General features: G+C 48.5%; 1 protein-coding gene across 5 annotated transcripts; it reads left to right on the plus strand.

Annotated features, from left to right (window-relative positions):
- Positions 1-1,380: 1,380 nt before the first annotated feature.
- IL21R (interleukin 21 receptor) lies at positions 1,381-22,359 on the plus strand. Of its 5 annotated transcripts, XM_069870614.1 has the most exons (10): positions 2,634-2,649; positions 5,624-5,762; positions 12,059-12,133; positions 15,368-15,473; positions 16,114-16,310; positions 17,676-17,827; positions 18,838-19,015; positions 19,695-19,791; positions 20,615-20,699; positions 21,451-22,359. In XM_069870614.1, exons 3-10 carry the CDS (start codon positions 12,079-12,081, stop codon positions 22,357-22,359), a joined length of 1,779 nt encoding a protein of 592 aa, XP_069726715.1. In that variant the 5' UTR covers positions 2,634-2,649; positions 5,624-5,762; positions 12,059-12,078. The 5 variants fall into 5 exon arrangements, with proteins under 5 accessions (XP_069726713.1, XP_069726712.1, XP_069726716.1 ...); XM_069870612.1 differs by lacking the exons at positions 2,634-2,649; positions 5,624-5,762 and adding an exon at positions 1,381-1,696 and having other exon boundaries at positions 19,698-19,791; XM_069870611.1 differs by lacking the exons at positions 2,634-2,649; positions 5,624-5,762 and adding an exon at positions 1,382-1,696.
- Positions 22,360-22,830: the final 471 nt, after the last annotated feature.

Genomic DNA, 22,830 nt, shown 5'->3' on the forward strand with positions numbered 1-22,830 from the left:
AAAAAATTCTTCACTGAAAGGGTCATTGGGCAATGGAACGGTCTGCCCAGGGAGGTGGTTGAGTCACCTTCCCTGGAGGTGTTTAAGGTGCGGGTGGATGAGGTTCTGAGGGGCATGGTTTAGAGATTGGTGGTAATGGTTGGACTCGATGATCCGGTGAGTCTCTTCCAACCTGGTGATTCTATGAAACTCCCAGTGAACCGTCTGTATTTGTGATGGTTAATATTTGTGTAGACAGTGGGTTGTAGCTCACTTTCACTAAAGTGTGGTTAGTGAAAGATCTGCTGCTTTGTTTTACTGAAAATATCGTGTTGAATTTAGTTTTCACTCGGGTGAGGCTTAGCTCTATCAGAAATGCTCTTTCAGTGCACAAAGGTGGTCTCTGCTGTAGTTAACATCAGCACGAGATGTGTGGAGGGAGACGGCTGTGAGGCAGAAGTGGCTCTCCATGACCCACCAGCCAAACCCCTGCTGAAATGGTGGAACAGGAAGATGTGCAACGGGCATGGTCTGCCTCGTGAGTCAGCCAGCTCACTTCCCCATATCCAAGCAAAGTTAAATTTAAGCAAAATCCCATGGCTGGCTATTGCAGCTCCCCCAAGCAGATTCCTCCCTGGTTACTGCAGTGGCGCAGGGGCACTAGTGGTGCCTTCTTCCCCATCTGCTCCCGTGCTTTCCCCTGTGCTCTTGTGAGTCCTCCTGGAAGGCCAGCCAGGAGTGCTCTGCTTGGGCTGGGCTTGGAAAGCTGTTTGCTGCAGCACCTCTATGCTGAGCCTCAGCCTCCTTCTGCCTTTCCCTGACTTTTTTCCCTCTGCACAGCTGTGCCCTCCTGTCTGCTCTTTTCCACTGGGGCGCTTTCTGTGCATGAGTGTTCTTGTCCTTCTCCCCCTTCAATACTTTTCTGGTGACGTGCAGCTAACCCTGGAAGAGGGAGTCATACAACTGTGCCTTTTTGTAATCCAGACCTGGTGATAAGCTCTGGGGCTGGCTGGGTGGCACAGGATATGGCTGCAGTAGAAGCCACAGGCCCTCCTCCACTGCCTACGCTTTTGCTATTGAGAGGCATTGCAGGGCTATAAGGTGCAGATAGGTTTCATGAAAGAGCATTCTGGCCTGAGGTGATGATCTGCCCAGGTCGTGTTGGAATCCTGACTTGGGCTGCCTCCCCATGAGGTGTTACCGACCTTAGCTGCCCCTCCTGAGGACCAGCCTGTGCTCGTGTGGCACTGACCCTCCTAGGAGGGGAGCTTCGTTCCTGAAGGCTGAGGCCCTACAAGCACATCAGTTTTAGCTGGTGGAGGGCTCCTACCAGGACAGAGTTCTACTGATCGTAGTAAGTGTGTTTCCAATGTTTTTCAGTTTGGTTTGTGAGACTGCAGTGCAAGTGGAGGCTTGTGCCAAGTTTTAACCTGGTTATAATGCCATTTATTACTCTCACCATTACTCCACCTCCACATCTTTATCACCTGGCTGCCTACCAAGTATTAGCAACATGATTCACTGTGAATAAAATGGGTTCCTGAGAAAAGCAGGTGTATTCCCAGTTCAGGAGAAGCTAGTTCAGATACACTCTTTTTCCTTTGCAGAAAATGCCACAGGCTTGCCTTTTTCTTTCTCTTTCTTCTGAACAGTGTTAGCTCCTTGGAGGCCTGTACCTGTATGGAACAGCTGTTGGCAAATTCCTATCAAGCACAAGGTTTGTTATTGCCTGTGGAAAATGGACAATAATCACGGGATGAGGGTGAGACTGGGATGGAGCAGGAACTTGAGGATGTGGGGTCAAGTTCTTGGAGGCTGGAGAAGTTAATTTAGACTTCTCAGTCTGCTTTTTAAGTAACTTGTCTCTGCGTCTTGTTCTGGGACCCTGCTCTGTTCAGGTAGGGTGCCAGTGCTTATCCATCATGAGCTATAAACGTTATCTAAGAAAGCAAGTTCTTTTGGGTGTTGCATTCTAGCAGTGACATGGCCAAAGGAAGAAAGAGTGAGAGAACCAAATGAGGAGGTTGTTACTTCCTAATGTTTGTCACCGGGTGTGGAATTATGTGACAAAACTCCTGTGTGAACAGAGGCAGAGAGAATGGTTTGCTTTCTCCTAGCTGTGTCTTTTCTGTAGAAAATTCCTTAGGGAGCGTGACTTGTGCAGTTTGTGTTGTATTGTATTTGTATTCCAGAGCATGTCATTGTGCATATAGTTGCTTTGCACAAAGAATAGGTGGTTTTGACTAATTCTGCGGTGAGCTGTGCCCGTGAGGTGCCCAGGCATGTGTCGTACACTTACGCAGAGATCACTTCCCTCCCTCTGCAGATTGCCAAGGACGAGGTGTGCCCCCAGCTCCCACACAGTGATGTACCATGATCACGCGTTACCCGGGATGCTAATTCTTTTGCCACGCTGCTGTGACTGAGGCAGGAGTGCTGTCAGCTTTTCATCAGATATTGCAGCTGCAGCATGCAGCCCTCCAGGCTTCTGACTAAACTGTGGTGAGGGGGTCAGAAGCCAAGCAACAGCTCAGCGTGAACTTGCTGACAATCAGAGCAATGAGACCAATGCACTGGTCAGGTTTTCAGCCGCAGGACTGCCATCTCTCAAAGCAGATTGCTCCGAAGGAAAGGAAAACACAGCTGAATGAGGAAGAAGTCATTTTCCAGGTACCTCAGTAACACACTTAACCAAAATTAAAGCTTACTAAATTGCCATACCCCGGGGTAGTCTCCCAGCGTGCATAATAACAGCCCTAACTACTGTTTTGCCAAGTCCTGGCTATTCTCATTCTTTTGACAATCTGAGACAGCAACGTACAGAGTAACTTCACATCTCTGCTGTACTCTGGCCAAAGGTGCTTTGCTCTATTTGTGCCACCCCGTCCCTTCTGGTGCTTTCTACAACATGGAAATTTCCACACAGCTGCCTTCTACCCTCTCAGCCTCCTAGCAAGATGGGAAGAAAACCTGGCTGCAGAAAACGTAGATGAACGGGGTGAGGAACTGACTGCTGGGGCACATTTATCTGCATAGAGGGAGGAGCAGCTTTTTTTCTTTTTTTTTCTTCTAGACAGAACACTTTCTGTAAAACACTGACCATCTGTGTAGGAGATTCTGTGTTCTGAATGCAAAGAGGCAATTGTTGGGGCAAGAGTTGGTGTAGTACCAGCCCTGCAGTCTGTTCTTTGGTAGAGGGGTGTCTGTGCTAGACCTGTCCCAGCCCAGGGACTGCGCAGGCATCCTAAGGAGCTCCTGTACCAGTTCAGCGACGGATCAGCTCCCATGGTCCTGTCTGTGCTCCATTGTGTAAGAGCAGGATGTTCTCAGCAGTGTGGTGTTTTTCCTCTGGTTGAAGGTTACTAAGTTGGTGACTAACACATCGCTGGGACTTTCCTACCTGCTGCTATTTCCCCAGCTTTTAGACATGGGGGAAATTGCCATGAGCTGAAGACTTTGAGATTGGCTGCTTCTCCCCAGCTCAGCCACTGCTGGTTTCATTTGCAGCGAGCCACCCACACAGCAACAAGGTTGATAACAGAGTAAGAAAGCAGTGGACTGCTTTCTGGGGTAGAATTTCCTCACCTTGCTCAGGGTCTTGTCTTGATGCTCTGGAGAGCTGTTGTGAGAACCAGGCCTGTGCTGGCGGTGGTGGGCCCTGTAGTTGGCACTCGTAGCCCTTGGTGAACAGGCAGCAGAGGTCTGGAGGAGCTGACTGTGGCAGGCACGCGCTGTGCTGCTTTCACTGATCAGTACGTGTGTCTGATGTGCCCTGGGCTTGAAGTTTACGCAGGGCAGTTCATTGCTGGGAGGTCTGCTCCCCACACCTAGCTAAGGTGCTCTAGAAGCACAGTTTTCTCCTCCACAACGCGAGGCAGGCAACAGGGCCATCAGGTGTCTGGTTTCTTCCACAAGGGCCAGAATTAGGACCAATAGTTTAGCATGTGCTAGTCCTGAGCTGTGCTGGGCCACTGCAACAGACACTGTCATCCAGAAACATCAGGGATTCTTCCCACTCCTGGGGGTTTCAACGCATTCAGCTGCTGTCCACACTCTGTTTTGTATGTTATCTGCTGTTGTTTGAGCTTCCTGCTGCTCCTAGCACATCACTTTCCAACTTGTGCACATGCGCAGTGGCAGGGTGAGGATTGTGGAACAGGGATATGCAAAGCTGGGCTCAGAACAGCAAGCAGGGGCTCCAGGCAGCTTCCTTGCTTGAGCAAGAGCCTCACACCACAACCAAAGCTGCTGTGGAGCATGGAATCCCCTGGCCCCTACATTTTGTGGGAACAAGCTTCAGACTCCTTCTCTTCTTGCAGAGCACTGTAAATACCAGTGTTGATTTGGATGTAGATACCATGATATGGCACAGTTTCTTTGCTTTAGTGCCTGTGTTCATATGGAGCAAATAACCCCATGATTTGGTCTTTTCGACCTCACACAAAACAAGCTCCTGCCTTCTGCCACCTTACAATGAACTCCCACCAGCGTTATAGCAAAGCCACAGCTTCTCATAGCTTGGACTGCCCCAAGAAACCCTCACAAAGCCTTTTGGCTTCTTTATGCAGAAATGCATTTTGAATTTTGGGAAATATTGGTCACTGTTTCCACAAATATCCTGTTTATCTTCCGTGTTGTTAATACGCCCCAACATGCTGCAAGGTGCTTCTCCTAACTCTGCCTGTTTGTCCATCCTGCACCCCCATCCCTCCTTTTCTTCCAAAGACACAGCACATCCCTGCCAGTGCCATGAGAAGCTCCTAACTGTTACGACCGCGTGTTCTGTGGTTTGGGATGGAGCCAGCAGCGCTGCTGGAGTCTGCGGGTTGCCACGCGATCCTCTCCTGCAGCTCGCTGCTTGCCACACGGAGGCAGTTATGCTATGTGAGCCATTAGCTTTTGCTTTGAACGTGCTTCCACAGTCAGAGGTTGAAAGCAGCTCGCGTGGTCTGCATCCTCTCAGAGATGCCAGAAGCTGCCCAGGGCAGCCTGCATGGCTGTACCCAGTCCTGAGTGCGGGCAGCCTGTTGTAGAAGCTTGGGGCCAGGCAGGGGGCACAGGGTGTGCTGTGTTTTGACAGCTGTGACAAAACCCAGATCTGAGAAGCACAGATGAGGCTCTTGCCATAAATAGCTGTGTGCCAGCAGCAGAGCTCTGGTCTTGGTGCATTCGAGTGAGTGGAGATCTGGGGCCAAGTTGATGGCTCTAAATGCTTCCTGCCAGCGCTGCTGACTCTGGTGAGCGCTGTGGAACTGAGTGATGGACTTGCTGACCTTGTGCAGAGTTAGTGCACTTCGGAAGCACAAACACAGAATGGCTGTGATGGGGAGGGTGGAGAGGATGGAACACATCAGCTGAACAGACTAGAAAGGCTGATGCTTAGTTTGTGAAGCTGCAGGAACCCAGATGGAACAGGGTTCTGACAAACTTGTCGGGGGAGGATAGTGCCTGTGGGCTGTCCAAAGGGGTCTGGGCTCTTGGGGGAGGGTGCTGTGGAGGCTGTCTTGGGGAGAACATGCTTTCCTGTGGGCTGAACATGTCCAGTGCAGTGATGCATCTGTGGAGGTGCTCTGGGCACATTTTGCAAGGTGCAGATAAAGGTGGTGGGTTTGAGCCTGAGCAGAGCTGTTGGTTTCTGTTCCAGATGGTCAGGGTGAGTTCAGGCACAGTCATTCCTGTTTCTGTTTACCAGCGTGTGTCTGGTGATTTCCAAAGAGAAGATATGAGCCTCTACGCGATCCCCTCTGTGTGAGCAAGACGCACGTAGTCACAGCTCTGTGAAGGTAAGCGCTTTTCCTCTGGCAGGAGCCGAAGCAATGCCCTGATACTACAGCCTGTGTGCAGAATGGGTTCAGACTTGATGTGTACTGGGAAAAACAAGAGGCTGAGCCCAGCGTAGGTGGCTACAGGGAGACAACTGCCAAAGGCAAAAGGGAGGCAGGAGGGCAGGGTGCTGGGTCTCTGTAGGTGGCACTCAGCCTTCCCCAGACCTAAAGCAACGTGCTCCTTCCTCCTCTGTGCAGCATCCTGTGGCAGCTCGCAGGCTGCCAGCTGGGGTCTTTGTTTTTTTCAACCTGCTGCTTTGCTGACTAACACCTCCGTTTTCTGCCTGGCTCATTCATATTTTACCCTACTTCCTGAGCTTTGAGGTGGTTTCTTCTATTGCTTTCCCTTCCAGTAGAGCATTGTTACTCATGTCTCAGCTGTTCTCTTGCCATTTTTTTACTCATTACTTATCGTAATGTGTGATTACCTTCTTCTTAAATGTCATCAGCCAGTAAAGGTTCCTGTGACCCTAGAGTTATACCAGGTCTGTATGATGCTGAGGATACTGGTTTAATTCCATTAATTAATTAATTTAATTCCTGTGACCCTAGAGTTATACCAGGTCTGTATGATGCTGAGGGTACTGGTTTAATTCCATTGCAATAGGAAGAAAATACAGAGGCAGTATTGTTGGTGTGGGTTTTTTTCCCCCACGTCATGAACTTGATAACTGCAAGTGTCACTAATTTTCTCTTCTAGCAAAAGGAATTGCCAGCTCTGATTGTTATTTACTCCGTGGGTATTTATTCTTGCTTAAAAATACATACAGATGTTTCCCTTCTTCCAGTCATGGCAAAATGCTGTTAGGCTTATCAATAAGTTCAGCAGTTCCCTGGTGTGTCATTCCCACTTGCTTCTGCCACTGCGGGCTTTGGCTGAGATTACAGCTGGATGAAAGTGGTTGGCTCTTGTCTCAAGTCAACACAAATCCATGACAGTTGAATTGCTTCTAGCCTCCAAGTGCTTTACCTTGGGAGCTGGATTCAGATGCTCTGAAGTTCCACATGCCTCAGGTGTAGAGGAATGGGTGCTGACACAGCAGAGAGTAGTGCTGGAGCTGTGTGCTCTTAGAGATGGTTCTTGCACGCTGAGCCCGCTGACTTGCCTTGCTACATGCAGGAGGTGTATCCTTGTATCCTCTGGGTGACAACGAGTATCAGGGCTCCTAGAGATCCTGCATGTGTATCCTACACCATGGCTCTTCCTAGGCTCCTTCTCTTTCCTTGTCTCTACAGAGTCAACACCTCCATGCTCCTTACTCAGCCTGGGAAAAGCTAGCGCTTTAGACCATTCAGGCCAGGGCACGAGGTTCCTAACTGTGCTTGCTGGGTTCCTGCTGGTACCTGGGCTGACCCGTGTGCTGGTTGGGCACTGTTACAATGCACATGGAGAAGATTCCATTACTTAGCCCAACACCTATTCCTCCCTGCCCACAGTTGGAAGACTAGTGCTGGTGCCCCACTCCTGGAGACCCTTCGGGGGGCAGCTGGAAGCAGAGCAGAGTGGAACCTGGCTATCTGCATTGTGATACATACTGAACGTTAAGCTTAAGCATTTAATGTCTTGACACTGATGCCTCCCCACTGCCAGACTCCTACTCCACCAGCCCCACTCTGACCTTTTAGATGTGAGGCTTGTGAGATTTTATCTGCTCTCCCACCTTTTTCTCAGATGAGCGTAAGAGAGCAGAGCAATACAGTAATAAAAGCTGTGTGGGTGTTTGGACCCGAATTCATTGCCTTCTCTGCTCACCACATCCTTCTGTCGGCACAGTAATACTGATACAGGGGTGACGTCAGCCATTTATCACTCTGTATTCCAATACACTACAACCCTTGGCCGTGCACAAGTAGGCTTTACTCTCACTCAGTAAGAGATCCACCTGCCTTGCAGCTCCTGCGCAAGCAGTGTCTGCAGGCACAGCGATGATTTAGCCAGGGCGGCCGTGGAAGCGTTGGAGGGCGGAAAGGACAGGGCAAGGTAATGTCCACTTTGCCACCGACTTTCCCTGCTGCCAGTTTGTTCCTGCTTTCTGTCTGTGACTTCACTGTAAATCTTTCTTCCAGCTGACGTGGCTCTTGTGCCCCTCCTGTCAGTGCTGTTGGCCTCTACTGGACAAATGAAGAACCCTTCTGCCTTCCTGCTGCTTTGGCTTTGTGATTAGATGGCAGTGTGCACTGATAATAGGTTTCTTTCAGGAAGGAAGCTTGTTTTTTGCCTGTAACTAGTGGACTGAGAGACTGTCACTGTTTTTTGCTTGGGTGTGTATATGAAGTTTATTTTCTCATGCTTGGAAATACCAGATTTTATTCTTTTATTATTATTTTCTTAAACTGAGTTCTTATTCAGACTTGTGGAAGTGTTGTATACAAGTGTATACATTTCCTGAAGACACTTTGAATTGTGAGCTTAGGCTACATCCAGATTTGGCAACTTACAGCACCATGTTTCCAGATCCTTACGAAAAATACTCTTTGTCAATGTCTGTGTCTATATTGGGCCTATTTCCTATTCTCTGGTTTATTAAAACCTTGTAGTGTTATTTACCTGGGCACATCTCTATGAATGGTTAATTAACTTTATTACTGTTCTCTCACACACTGCTCCCTAGGTTACTGCAGATCTGCAGCTATGGTGCTTGGCAGCTGCATAAAATGCTTGACATTTTATAAGGATTAAGTAGCTGTGTTTCAAGGACGCATGAAGCTGTCTTGGAGTCCCTGTTTCACAGACAGAAACTGAAATGAGGTGGTAGAGAGGACTTCTCTAATGCCAGACAGGGAATAAGTTCTTGCCTCTGCTCGTTGCTCACTGCCATTCTTCCCTCCAGGTGAACAATGCCATGAGCAGGGTGCTGGCAGGTGGAAGGCAGTGGGATGGGTGTAACACATGAAGGGATTTAGAGAAGGTGAGGGGCTTAATCATAGACTGGGACTGAGGCTCGCAAATGGCCTGACTGGAGGAAGCTTCAGAACAAGGACTGCTCTACATCCCTGTGAAGCCATGAGGTCTTCCAGCGATCAGAGACCACAGAGACACTGCTGCAGGACTGTATCTTTCCCAGTTTTTCTGCCTGCATCTGTGTCTTGTCATAACAGCCTGGAGCACAGCCAGGAGGTCAGACACACGAAGCACTGACCCTTTCTGTGGTGCTCTCAGAGGCAGCAGTTCCTCCCCACTGAGGTAGAGTTGTATGAAGTGAAGGAGAGAAGCATTAGAGTAACCTGTGGGCACTGGCAAGAGTAAGAGATGGGATGGTGAAGTCCCAAGTGGGGAAGTATTGTCTCCTTGCTTCACCTGTGTTAGCAGACCCTACTGCTTTTCCATCTTATTTTTGCTACTGTGCTCTTATTCAGGAAATCTCCTTCTAGATTACAGCCTTCTACCTTAACCTCTCTCCAGTGTTTAATGGCAGCCTCTGACGTCACCATAAAACATCTTCCTGATGAGCTGCTTGGGCTTGTTTCTTTGACTTTTCCCTGTTCAGTCATTCCTGTCCCATTGGATTGATGGTACTATTGCTCTGAGCAGAGGAAGGAGAATAGAGGAGTCACTTTAAAGAAACTACAGTCCAGTAACTAAAAGAAGCAATGACTTCCCTTGCATTGCTCTCTCTGTTTAGGCAGGAGCAGGGGTGAAATGAGGGATCTACAGAAATGTCACAAACATGAAACGCTGTGGGCACTGCCAGCTGGATTCTGAAAGAAGCAATGGGTCTGCAGACCGCTCTGAGGGCCCAACTCTTTCTCCCTCTGCTAAAGAAGAGGCAGCGAGTTGCCTTTCTTGGCCTCACAGGGTGACTGAAGCTGTGGAGTGTGACAGGCACAGAGCAGATTTGGGGTGAGATGGGCCCGCAGCAGGAATGGCTCCGTCCTGCAGCCCAGCGCGTGTGCGGGGTCCCTGTCGGTGCTGGGGCAGAAAGGCCTGGAAAAGAGCAGCAGCCACCGTGGGGACCATGCGCTCGTGGGCTGGGAACAGACAAGGTGTTGGCATCTCGAGCTGAGACACCTCTGAACATTCTAAGCCCAGCAGCAACAGGCTCTAGGCATTTCACAGGGATAAGGACAATGTCAAAAGGCAGCGGACAATCCCATGTGTCATACCCCTAGGGCTAGTGACCTCTAGGCCTGGTGGCCAGTTCACTTGGCACAGCTCTTCTATTCACTGTGCTGCAAGGAGCAGGGCTCTGTGCTGGGACAGCAGGAGCAGATGTGGCATCAAGAGACTGTCCTGTGGTGCAGCCAGTCTAACATGAAGTCAGGTGAACGTTCAGATGTCGGGATAACAGGGTGTCTTCCTCAAAGGAATGAGAATATGGAGCAGCAGAAGGATAAGTGGGAGCACAGGGTGGGGTTGGACAGTGTGTTAACGATTAGGGACTGCACTACCAGAACGGTGGTAATGACAGTAGAGATTTAACTGGGAAAACTTGGAAAACTGGGACTAGAGGGGGGATTTCCTCAAAGATGTGTATGATGTGGAAAGAAGGGCTGGAGTGTGGGGAAGAGCATTTCTGCCCTGCCCCTCACAGCAGGCGAGGGGGACTAGCAGGGTGCTGAGCTGGAGCATGTGCTTCATCCGCAGGCTGCGCTTGGCAGGAAAGGAGGGGCTGCTCCTCTGCAGGGTGGAGGTGCTGCAACCAAGACGTGCTTGTGGCACCTCCTGAGTGAGCCTCGCTGAGCTCATCTGGGCACTACAGCGCCTTGAGAACAAGTCTCTGAGCTCACACGGGGCCGCCGGGGCTTTTTTGGTGGCTGCTAAATTTATTTTGCTTTCATTATTTGAGTAAACCTGGGAAATTTTTTAACACCACAAATGTTCCCCAAGTGAGAGAGGCCTCACTGCCGTTCTCTCTGCTGAGTGACTGTCTGGATGTTTGCTGCTAGTGAGGGGGAAACACAAGCACACCAAGACCGGAGTATCAGCACAGTGTGGGGCATGAAGAGGTGGAGAGCAGCCCTGGCAAGGACAAACTAGGGGAACTGGTGGGTGAAAACCTGGACATGACCTGGCTTGCCAGAAAGCCAAGCCTAACCAGGGCTGTATCCAAAGCAGTGTGGCCAGTGAGCAGATTGTACCACTCTGCTCGGCTCTCATGAGACCTCATCTAGAGCCCTGGGTCCAGCTCTGGGGTTCCCAGCCCCCAAAAGAGATGGATTGTTGGAGCAGCTCCAGAGGAGGGGAACACAGATGATCCAGGTGAGGGCAACCCTTCTGCTGTGAAGACCGGCAGAGTGAGTTGGGATTGTTCAGCCTGGAGAAAAGAAGGCTCCAGGGAGACCATGTAATAGCCTTCAAAGCTACTTCAAAGTCTTATCCCCAGGTAGCCTAGCTCATTTCAGAAAAGCTTGAGAAAACAGTGGTGACATCTGTCCCAGGTATCAACAGCCAATAGTCTGCGGGGACCTCATTTTAAGCCCTTTTGTGCACGTCTGTGTGTTTCTGTAAATGTTAAATACTGTGAAAACAGCACATTAAATGTGTTATGTGGCTTAAGGGCCTGGTCTTGGAGCACAGTCTGTGTGGTGAACAGTCATCTGTATGCAATGCTGTTTCCTCATTTTGTTGTAAACATCCTGCTGTCCGCTTCTTTGAAGACTTCCCTGTAGGTTCTCTTCACCAAACTGCATTAGGACAGCCTTCCCCTGAAGTAAGTGCTGTACGGCATTCTCTTTGCCACATAGGAGGCTGTTATTTTTTTGTCTGATCTGCCTTAATTAGATATTCCTTGCTTATCTAGCTATGGGCAGGCCAAATCAATGCGTTCTCACAAGCCTTGCTCATACAGATCCACAGTGACATTCTGACTCATTTGCCTAATTCACTGTACAGATGTTTAAGCCACAGAAATGTTACTTCTCCTAGCTGCAAACCATTTCTAGTTGCAGGAAACCAATGAAGAAAAAAATGAGTTTGCACTTAACCCAAGTGCCTTCCTGTTGCATGGATACACTGAGGCTGCAGTCCCTGTGTTGCTTTCTCTGTGCTTGCTGCTAGCAAGGTGCAGAGATGTCACTGCCCTGGGTTTTGACCGGTTGGCAGGGCTGCTGGTCATCCCTCCCTTAGCCCAGGGAATAGATACATACAAGAGAACCAAGGTTAACTTAGGTTACTTTTGAATATTTAAGTGAAAGCAAGATTAATTCCACCTTAGCCTGCCACATGGAAGTCGACGGCTGAGCTGAGCTTTTAACTGGTTGCTTGGTTGTTTGGTTTTTTAAGTTGGGTTTTTTTTGGTTGTTTTTTATTCCAGGACATCCAGTCAGAACCAACATGAGGATCAAACTGTGGGTCCAGAGTATTTCCTTCTTCCTTTTCTTCCAATACAGTAAGTTCCCAGATCTCTCTTCCAGGCTGAACACCCAAAGGATTTATCTTGGTGGCCGTTGACACAGGCTCTGCTGAGATGTGCATGGCACAAGGTTGCCATGGAACAGCAAGTACAAGATAGGGTGCCAAGGGATAGGGTTCCGTGGGACAAGGACTTATGGAAGAGACTCCATGGGCAGTGGAGGACAGATGCAAGAAGATGCAGTCAGGCAGAGCTCAGCCAGACTGTCTCTCTCCAGGGAGCAGCACCAGTAGGGAGAGTGCAGAGGTAGTGCCTGCCTTGCATTGAAATATCTGCTGTTGTCATTAGAGTAGAATGGCCACCCCCACCCTCTCCCCAAAACCCTTTTGCCATAGGAAAGGTTTTGCTGACCAAGACCAGGATATCCCCATGGCTTATGGCCACTGTTGGCAACCAAGGACAGTGGAATGAACCTCTCCTGGTCTGAGCCCCTTTGCTCAGGACTGCTTTGTGCAGTGACTCCCCTTTTCCTTCTGGTTCCTACCCACCCTGCAAGCTTCAGCTGACTCAGAGCTGACTTTCTGAACAGGTCAGCCGGACAGAAAAAAGGCAGCAACAACAGTGGCTGCAGGGAATGGGTGCAGGTTTAGCATTTTACATGCCACTTCTAGGCAGAGCATTGGACCTGTTCCAAACCTAAATTAGCAGAAAAGATGAATTCAGAGCTGTGTCTTCCTGCCGTATGGGGCCACTGTGATGTCTTGTCTGAATTTTGTGTAACACAAACCAAGAAATTACCGTGCACCAGTTGCAGTTTGGACCAAACAAATACTTTTCACAGTAAGGTCTAGATTTTTGTTTCTGAAGCTGCCACGGATGGACAATTCATCCTGGGTCTAATAGGGATTAGGACACTTCATCATTCCTTTCCCAGTAAAAAGCTGTCCTCTCCTGAATTTCCTAACAGATTATTTCCCAAAGATATGCTTGTAGCTTACCAGTTACCTAGGAATAGTACTCCACTTGACTGATTAACTTAATAGCATAGAAGAATACTAATTAGCAATGCTTATTAACTTAAGAATTCTTGCTGCCTTTCCTAAAGGAAAACAAGGATTTTATATTCCCGTTTTTGTAAGAGAGTGAAGTTAGGCTAAGGAAGAAAAAGTACATTGCTCAGGACTCTGTGCTTGTACCAGGGGCTCCAGAAGAGCCTGCTGAGGGCCTGAAATGAAAAGTTAAAACATAATGCAAATTTTAGAACAAAATCCTGAAGACAGTGTGAAATGAAAAAGTCAAAATGAAACAAAGTGACAACCACACCATTTGAATCACTTGCAGTTTAATAAAGTGTTTGTTCACCCTTGGGACCAGTCCCTTGCAAGCATCCCCAAATTTCTTCTGTCGCCATCCTGACATCTGGAGAGGTCTGGTACACAGACCTGAGCAATGCCCACTGCTCATGCAGGGAGAGCAGGGTGTGCACTGATGCAACAGGATGAGGAAGAAGTTTTTGTGATAGGTCAGTGGGAAAAGCTGGACTTCGTTTTCCTTGCTCTGGCCTAGAATTCAGCTGCACCATCCATTGGATGTGACTGCTGTGCATTGTGACTGGAGATGCAGAGACAACTCTTGTGTGAGGGCTGTAATTTCAGCTGGAGGGTGGAACAGATATTTGTGGCCCACTGATACGTACGTTGCCTGCATTCTATGTTAGTTCTCTGCATACTGCATTCTCTTTAACTGTAAAATCAGGCATTGCGGTTGTTGAGCATATCGCATAGGCTTGCTCTCATCTTGTACAAACAACTTTTGAACACAAAGAGTGTTCAACAAAGGGAAAGAAGGAAGCAAGGAGTGCAGCCTCTCTAACCAGGCAAGCAGCAGACTTGTGAAGGGATGTGAGCTCACAACATGTTCAGCACCCAAGGTGCCTGATGGCTGTAAGATGTTCCCATTGGGCTGAGGGTGGTACTGACAGCAGGGAGGACCCACGCTTGGTTTACGCATGCATGTAACAACCTTGAGATCTTCCCGCAGTTGATGAGAATTTTATTCCCATCAGAAAGAGGTGTAATGGTAACTGTGAGAGATTAACCATCACTGTAGCAGACATGGCTTGCACCAGCCTGGCATGCCCCGTTTCCAGCAGACCTTTCCTTGCTCAGTTATCTCTAGCATAGCAGCAGTGGTTCTTGTCACCCTAAGGTGCTGCCCAGAGAGGAGTCACCAATGCAGACATTTCTCACTGTACTGCCACCTTCCCTGCCTCAAAATCCAGGGACATAACTGAAGTATGTTATGCGTAAAACAACAGTGCTTTTCTACAGCACACGTCGGATACCGATATGTAGCAGAGCTCCTGCAGAACAATTAGAAGACCATAAATGCTGCTTTCATAGAATCATAGAATCATAGAATAACCAGGTTGGAAGAGACCCACCAGATCATCGAGTCCAACCATTTGCAACCACTTTCAAATTAGCTCATTTTCTGAAGGACCAGCATAAATTCTGCTGTTGCCTCCCAAGTTCTCTTTAGAAGTTGGTTTCAATTTAAGTGATTAATAAATTGTGCCTGTCACTTCAGTATCAGAATGATTTGTGGAAATTTGCAACTACAAATTTGCAATTTTTTCTGCCAAAATTAAATGAAAAGTATTTTCTGAGCCTTTGCAGCTGGACATGAAAAGTATTGATGCTGCAGATGTCAAGCTGTAGAAAGTAGTAAGAAGAGAGAATGGTAAAGAAAGAATTACAAAAATACCACTTTTCAAAACACGCAAAGCATCATGTAGATGTCACAACCCAAAACCTAGGCTACCAAAGAACAGTACTCAGTTTAGGAAGTGTATCATCAAACTGTTCGACAATGCTGCTGTTTCTGGTTGTGTAACCATGTTTCTTTCATATGCTACAGAAGCTAGGACTCTTGCAGAAATAATATGTGACTGCTGTGGTGACTTTGTAAGAGGGGACGGAGAAAATTCAGCCACAATGTGGGCATTTCCCAATATTTTGGCATGTTATTTGCTGCCACAGAGTTTTTAATAATTTTTATTTCACACTTGTCTTGCCATCAGTGACTTGTCTCTCTGCAGAGATGGAACACACATTATGCTCCAAGACAGGGGGCTTCCAGGGGTCTGGCACAGAGTGGTCCGTTCCTTTCAGATTTAGTGGAAGCCCTGAGGACTGTGCGTGTCGATATCAAGTCCTGCTCGCTTCATTGTGGAAGCTGACATTGTGTTTTCTCTTTCTAACCCTACAGCTAAGTGTTGTGAAAACCTCACTTGTTTTGTGGACTACGTAGAGACCCTGTCCTGCATTCTGAGAAATGACTTGGGTGCCAGTTCGTATAACCTCACTGCGACATGGTACGTCTCAGCAGGAAGAACAAAGTGCAGTCAGCAGGAACCTGTAACGTGGCCATAGCACAGGGTCCTCCTGTCCTCTCTCTTAGGCAGGATTCTTGTTCTTGCTGCCACACTGGTTTTCACTTGGTACGTCACACTCCAGCTATCAGCTGGCTTCTCCCCCAGCAAAGGATCTCTGGTTGCTGTGTCACCGACTGCACTGCTTGCCACTGACTGCTGCACTGCCTCTGCCTTCCTTGGCATTGTTTTCTCTCCTGCCCAGGTAATACCTTGCCCTTTGCTGCCTTTGGTAGTGGCTTCTCATTGTGTGTGCTGGCAGGGCTTCCTGTCCAAGCCCTGTGTGGCTGCTGTTCTGCCCCAGCAAGGATGGAGGGGCAGCCCTGGGCTCTGCAGCCCCGCTGAGCACCTTTCCTTTTCATAAACACTTCTGCACCACTTTCCTGCCTCTCTCAAAGATGCTAAGCTGAGCAAACAGAAGGGGAAAAAAAATCTGTCCCATTTCAAAGATAATTTTTTATTTGAATACATTACCTCCCTTTTTCTTATTAATTTCTGTGTCTGGTGGTTCAGAACAGATCACGCGAACTACAGCATGGGGCAGATGTGGACTTTGTTTGTTTGTTTGTTTTGGTGGTTTTAGGGTTCAGGAGGGAGATCCAGAAGATCCCGTGGCTACCTGCAGTCTCCTGCAACTGTCCAGGAACACCAGTCACACACAGTATGCGTGCACAGTGGACATGACTGAAATCCTGGCAGATATCAAAGTCCAAGTGGACGTTACAGAGAGAGCTGATAGGCAGCACGTGATTTCCAAAGGCTTTTATATGGCAGAAAACAGTAAGTACAAAAGCAGTGGATTTGATAAATGCTGTCTGATTGTATGTCTATCTGCTAGGGCAGCCTGGGCAAGGAATGAGCATGGCAGCCGGCAGTGGGGCAATGTGTGGCATGCACTTCTCTACACAGAGCACCAGGCTCTTGTTGTTGCTATTGTAAACTACAGAAACATTTATGCTTGAAGCTGAGCTTGGAGATGGCTTAAGTGATAGATTTCCACCAGATCAGTCTCATACCTGGACTATGCAAGTGTTTGTTCTTGGCTAGAACCTAAAGGGCAAGAGGAATTGATTCAATCGCAAATCATAGAATCATAGAATAACCAGGTTGGAAGAGACCCACCGGATCATCGAGTCCAACCATAATGCCACAAGTGTATTCACAGGAGTCCCAGGCGGCTCTTGCAATGGACATTTGAACCAACATGATATTGCTGTGGTGGCACAAGGTGTCCCAGATGCAATGGAGGTAGAACTTCTGCTTTTGGGGGCAATTCCTAGCCATCTCTTCTGCATGACAGGGAGACTGAGTGCAATCATGTAGTTGACTTGGTGGGAGGTTGGCGTGTTCTGAGTTGTGCAGCAAACTGTGAAGAAAAGGGGTGCTTAGCCTGGCAGCCAGGTACTGTGTGGGCATATGAAAAAGGGTTTTTCTATTTGGATTCTTCAGAAATTAAATATACGTGAGAAGTGTCATCTTTTTGACAGATGCCATACCAGTTCAGAAAAGCTGCTCCCCCACACTGACAGACTGCAGATGGGGCAGTGCTGCTTTGGTTGTCTCCTAGATGTCCCCATACAGAGGCATCAAAGCTCAGTGAGGGACCCTGCCGACTAGTGCTGGAGTCTAGGCATTACTGCTTTCTGAGATTTGAATGCGCCCTGCAGGGGATACATGAGCTTGCCTTTCAGGTGCTTATGACACAGGGATCTGCACTAGGTTTATGCAGTGTCCCCCAGCCTCAGTTTCTCCTGATCTCTGTTACATTGAGGGGTATTTCCTTTACTGTTCAACTGACCGTGACTACACAGAGTCCTTCCGTGTTGTGAGAAGAACAAGGTGCTCCACACCCAGGAGGTATTAGCCCCCTGTGCTATCTTCTCCTTAGGTGATGAGGAGGCTCATGAACAGGCAGAAGGCATATTAAGACACGTGGGCCTGACTTCACTGTGCTGCTGAGGTGTGAGGGTCTGTGCATGGCTCAGGACTGCAGGAGGCAGGAATGTTGAGGATGTTGTCCTGTGTAGGAGGGCCCACCCTGCCAGGCCAGTTTTGTTCCCTACTCACTCTCCATTGCTGATACTGTGCTGGGTCACCTCTTGTCTGCAGTAAGTTTATGAAGTATAACACCATCCTGTCTTCCAGTCAAACCACAACCTCCATTCAATCTGACTGCTGTGTTCTCAGAGGGCTACAATATTTCTTGGGAAACCATCTACCAGAACACTCCTTTCTACTTTTTGAATGAGGAGCTGGAATATCAGCTGCGTTATAAGAGAAGGACCGACACTTGGGAGGTAAGTGCGATGTCAGTTTAACACCAAGTAGGATGTATCAGCAAAAAGGAAGCCAGAACAACCAGGACAGGAGCACTGGTATGGAAGAAGGTATTTCATGGTTTAGAAAGGGTTTCTCTTTGCTTGCCTGGACTGGAAACAGGCAAAACTGAAAAAAAAAAAAAAAAAAGAGAGAGAGAGAAGCAGAAGCTGTTTGAGAAGTACTAGATCCTGTGGGGAAGGCTGATAACTCATTTTCTTCCCAAGCTGTCACAGAATCACAGAATTGTTTAAGTTGAAAAAGACCTGTACGATCATTGAGTCCAGCCATAAACCTCACACTGCCAAGCCCACAACTGCCCCTAATCCACATGGCTTTTAAATTCCTGCAGGGATGGTGTCTCCACCACTTCCCTTGGCAGCCTCTTCCAGCCCTTGACACCCCTTTCTATGAAGGAATATTTCCTAATATGCAGTCTAAATCTCCCCTAGTACAACTTGAGGCCATTTCCTCTCATCCTATCACTAGTTACTTGTGAGACAACACCTATCTCACTACAACCTGCTTTCCGGGAGCTGCAGAGAGCAATGAGGTCTCCCTTCAGCCTCCTCTTCTCCAGACTAGACACCCTCAGGTCCCTCAGCCGCTCCCAGAACCTCTGGGCTCCAGACCCTTCCCCACCTCCATTCCCCCTTTCCAGATGCACTTCAGCTCCTCTAGGACTAAACCCAGGATCTGAGGTGCGGCCTCACCAGCACAGAGTCCAGGGAGACAATCCCTTCCCTGCTGACATCTACACCATGGCTGATACAAGCCCGGATGCTATTGGCCTTTTTGGCCACCTGGGCCACTGCTGACTCATGTTCATCCACCTGTTGACTAACCAACACCCCGAGCCAGAGCTGGCCTTGCAGAAACAGTGTGAAAGTAGAGGAGATTACTTTGAAGGGCTCATCACTGTGCAGCAGTGAGAGTAAAAGTGGGAACAGCCACTCCAGCCCTGAATGTTTTGATGTTTAATTGTTCACAGACTCAGAAAACTAAAGCTATCCGTGAAGATAAACGAACGCTGGTGATCCTGCCATGGGAACTCCAGGCCAACACTGAGTATGAGTTCCAAGTGAGAGCCAGACCCCGAGAAAGCTCTGTCTACCATGGATTTTGGAGTGAATGGAGTTCTCCACTGACTTTGAAAACCAGCCCTGCCGGTACATTCTACCAGCTCTCCTTGCCCTTCCAGTTAGGCCAGTGTCAGAGAATGCTTCCAGAACTCTAATCAAATCTAATTAATCACACCAAATTCTAATAAGTCTAACTAAAACAGGCATGTTTGTCTTGCTTACTGCCACACGAACCCCAGGCCCAGGCTGATAAGTGATGCCTGCATTTACCTTCTGGCTGGGCTCGGCTGCCCACTGTGCTGTGCTGTTAGCTGAGTTCTGCGCCTCAAGGTGCTTCTTTCCACCATAGATGGAGAGCAGCCAACAAGCAGTTTTCTAGTCAGCACCTTCTCTTCACATGTCTCTGTCGAGCTGCACTCTCTTTTCACTCCATGGATCATCTGGGAAGGTGTCTCTAAACCAGGAAGAGTCAGAAACACCGGGGGTCTTTGTAGGAGGCAGTTGTCCTCCCCCAAGCATGTTGGCTGTTGGTCTGCATGGCAGCCAGGCCACAGGGCAGCTGATGCACTGCTCCTTTCGTGATGCATCCTTTCTCTGAGCATCCCCATCCAGACCTCATGTCTGGAGTGCTGGGCCCCAGGTGACAGCCTCAGTGTCCCTAGAGAAAGTCTGGGGTAGAAATTGAGGGGCTTTCCTCACTATCTCTTGCTTATTGACCAGGGTAGAAATGCAAGGTGAGCCTGAATGACCCTGTCTCTTTCTCCAGCAGTGACAGAGACAGCAGGCATGAGATGGCTGCTGCTGTCAGGTGTTGTCTTGGCAATCACTGCCTCAGTCATAACCTTTCTGGCCAAACAGCAGAGGTAAGAATGCTTCAGGGAGCTGGAGCAAATGCTCTTATTCTCTTGCTAAAGATGGGTGTTCACATGCAGCCTTCTTTGCATCTTGTACATATCCATGCATGAACAGAGCTATGGGCCTGGGAGAGCCATTGAAGCTGTTTCCAGCTAGTACGCTGTCAAGAGCGCCTCGCTTTTCTTTCGGGCTCTGCTGCCATTTAGACAGCTGGGATAAGACAATGGCAGGTAGGGCCTCCTGGGCTGCTCTCCTGGTCCTGTCTGTGCTCTGCAGTCGCCAGAGGGGAGTAGGAGCTGGGGCTGGCCTGCCCCTTTCCAAAGCTGACACAGGCCTCTCAGCGCTGCCTGGGGGCCTCTCTCCTTTTTAGGGGGTCCCGTGCGGTTGCAGAGGGATGGAGTATGGGCTGCCAGAGAGGAGGGCACTGAGCTGGTGCAGCAACAGGGCTGGCACAGCCCACAGCCACAGAAAAAGTGTATAGGGCAGAGTTCTAGCCTGGAGGAGCAGAACAGGAGCCAGCCTGAGGGGAAAGGCATCTGCAGCGCTTGGTGCTTTTCCAGGAAGGAAAAAAATTGGAACCTCTTTCCTTAGCATGAATATTGTGTGCGCAAGTCCTGAGGGCTGAGGCCCCTCCTCCTGTGAGGCTCACAAGAAAGGCCATTAGATGGCTCTGACAAGGCAATCAATCCTTGGATCCTCAGCCATTTGCTAACTTGTGATGCCAGTGAGGCTTGGCAGGGGATTTCAGCTGCTTGAACTGGATTTAGAAGTGCATCGCTTTGAATCTGTGATTTGTGCTTAATCCCAAAGCCTTTCTCTTTTCTCTTCCAGATTGTGGAAGAAGATAGAAGGTTATATCCCGGACCCTGCTTCCTTTTTCAAACCTCTTTACCTGGTGCATAATGGAGATTTCAAGGTATGAATGGGCTACACAAGCAAATGAAGCACATGACAAAGTTAAACTAAAGGCCCATCATGCTATCTTGGACAAGGGAATGTAAAATTAATGGTGATACAGCAGGGCAAGGTTCAATGTCTGGCACTCACTTATCATCCAAGTAAGTGCTACCTGTAGCAGGCAGTGGCTACAGCTCTTTGAGGTCCCTGTCCCCTCCCTAGCAGGGGCTTCCTTCTTGTCACTGTGAGAGAAAAAGTCTGGTCTGAGGCATGGTTGCACACAGAAGATTCAGAGAAGCCTTGCCATGACGCCTGTCCTAGGGAACTGAGGTGAGGGAAGTGACAGAGCAGGGCTGCGTGTGTGTGTTGGGTGCAGATGCAGCACATATGGGGAGAAGCTGACCATCCTTCCTGAGAGCAGCAGTGACCAGGACAAGATGGCAGGGGGAAACTAGGTGGCTTTGGAACGGAGCTCTGGCTGATGCATGAAGGAGTGCTGTTCTGGGCAGTGGCATTATTTGCAGCATAGAGAAAACTTCAAAGCCATGCAAACCTCTCAGAGCTAGTTGTTTTCAATCACTTGAGTCAGTTCTCCGGCAGCTGCCTGTGTCTGTTAATAACAGCATCTTACACCCTGCTATTTTAGAGCAGTCAGTGGCTTTAGAGACTGACTTGGCCTCTACAAGTGTAAGAACAGTGGTCATTTCTGTGCAACCTCAAACCTGATGATACTAACCTCTCTCTCAATACCTGTTTGCCCTTTTATGCAGAAGTGGGTTGGTGCATCCCATAAAAAAGTGACCCTCGATTTCTTTGAATGGGGAATAGTCCTTCCCGAAGTCCTAGAAGTTTATGCCATGCATCCTTCCAAAAGCATCTCACGGGAGGAGCTGCGTGAGCTGAGACAAGATCTGCCCTGCAAGCCGTGTGTGTCTTGCCTGACTGCCCCAGGTCAGCATAGCCAGTCTCTGCTGTCCAGTGTGAACAGCAGCAGTGGGACTGGGGACCAGTCATATGGACATTTGTCCATTGATACTGTGACTGTGGCTGATGAATTCACACCCTGTAGCTGCCGGTGCACCTGTAACCGTGTGCACAGGGAACATGACCATAGCAGTGAGGAAGATAGTGATACTGGGGAAACTGGTTACCCGAAGGTTAATGTTGATGACGAAGACGGAAAGATATCCAGTGACTTGCATCTGGCTGATCTGAGCACCCAGGACAAAATACTTGCTTCAGGATCTGTGTCCACGGACCCCCTGAGGAGTTCCAGTGTCCCAGCTCACCAGGAAGTAGAAAGAGCTTTGGAAGGAGGAATGGGGAGCATCCTAGAAGCACTTTGCCTGCAGCCGTGGGATTTGGAAAATCCAGGTTCTCTACCTTCTCCTGATGGTGAAAGTGTTTCCTACAGTGAAGGCTCCTGTGACTTCTTCCCTCATATTGCAAGGCCTGGTGACATTTACCCTACGATCTGCATAGATTTGGACACTATTGACAGTGGCTTTGTGGACTCAGACTGTGGGAGTCCAGTTGACTGTGAATTTGAGCAAAACAGTCAGATCAACTGTGGGTCCGTTTCTCTTGAGCGGGAGGGAGAGGACTTTCCACGGAGTTACGTCAAGCAGTGGGTCTCTTGTCGCTCTGACAGCCCTGCCAACGGGACACAGACAAACTAAGGACTTGGTGTTGCCTTGCAGAGCGTAGGGCTTTTTCTGTATGATGCCACAAACAAAGTGCTAGAAAATTCAGAAAAGAAACAAAGTTTACTTTGTGTAAGCTCTATTACATACAACTGAAAACTGTGAGGTCCACAGAAATACATGCCTATTTCTATTGCCACTTACCCTGTTAATGTCTCAAACTTGAGGTGATTAATTTCTTCCTTTTTTAAAAAAAAAATATCCTAGGTCAAACCTCCTTATAATGGCAGAAAAAAACAATTGTACCTTGAAAATTACCCTTTAGCTTATGTAGTTGTACAAATGTTTTTTACAGTAACCTTATAAAGAGTACAGAAATTTAAATTATTTTCCCTGGTATTCTCACATGACTTGAGTTTGGATGTACCTGGAATCTTAGAAGGGTAACCCATGGCAAGCATGTTTGTTACATTAAAGTTCCTCTACCCTTTCCAAACACAGGTGGTT

Source organism: Phaenicophaeus curvirostris, chromosome 16 (assembly GCF_032191515.1).
Source record: "Phaenicophaeus curvirostris isolate KB17595 chromosome 16, BPBGC_Pcur_1.0, whole genome shotgun sequence".
NCBI lineage: Eukaryota > Metazoa > Chordata > Aves > Cuculiformes > Cuculidae > Phaenicophaeus > Phaenicophaeus curvirostris.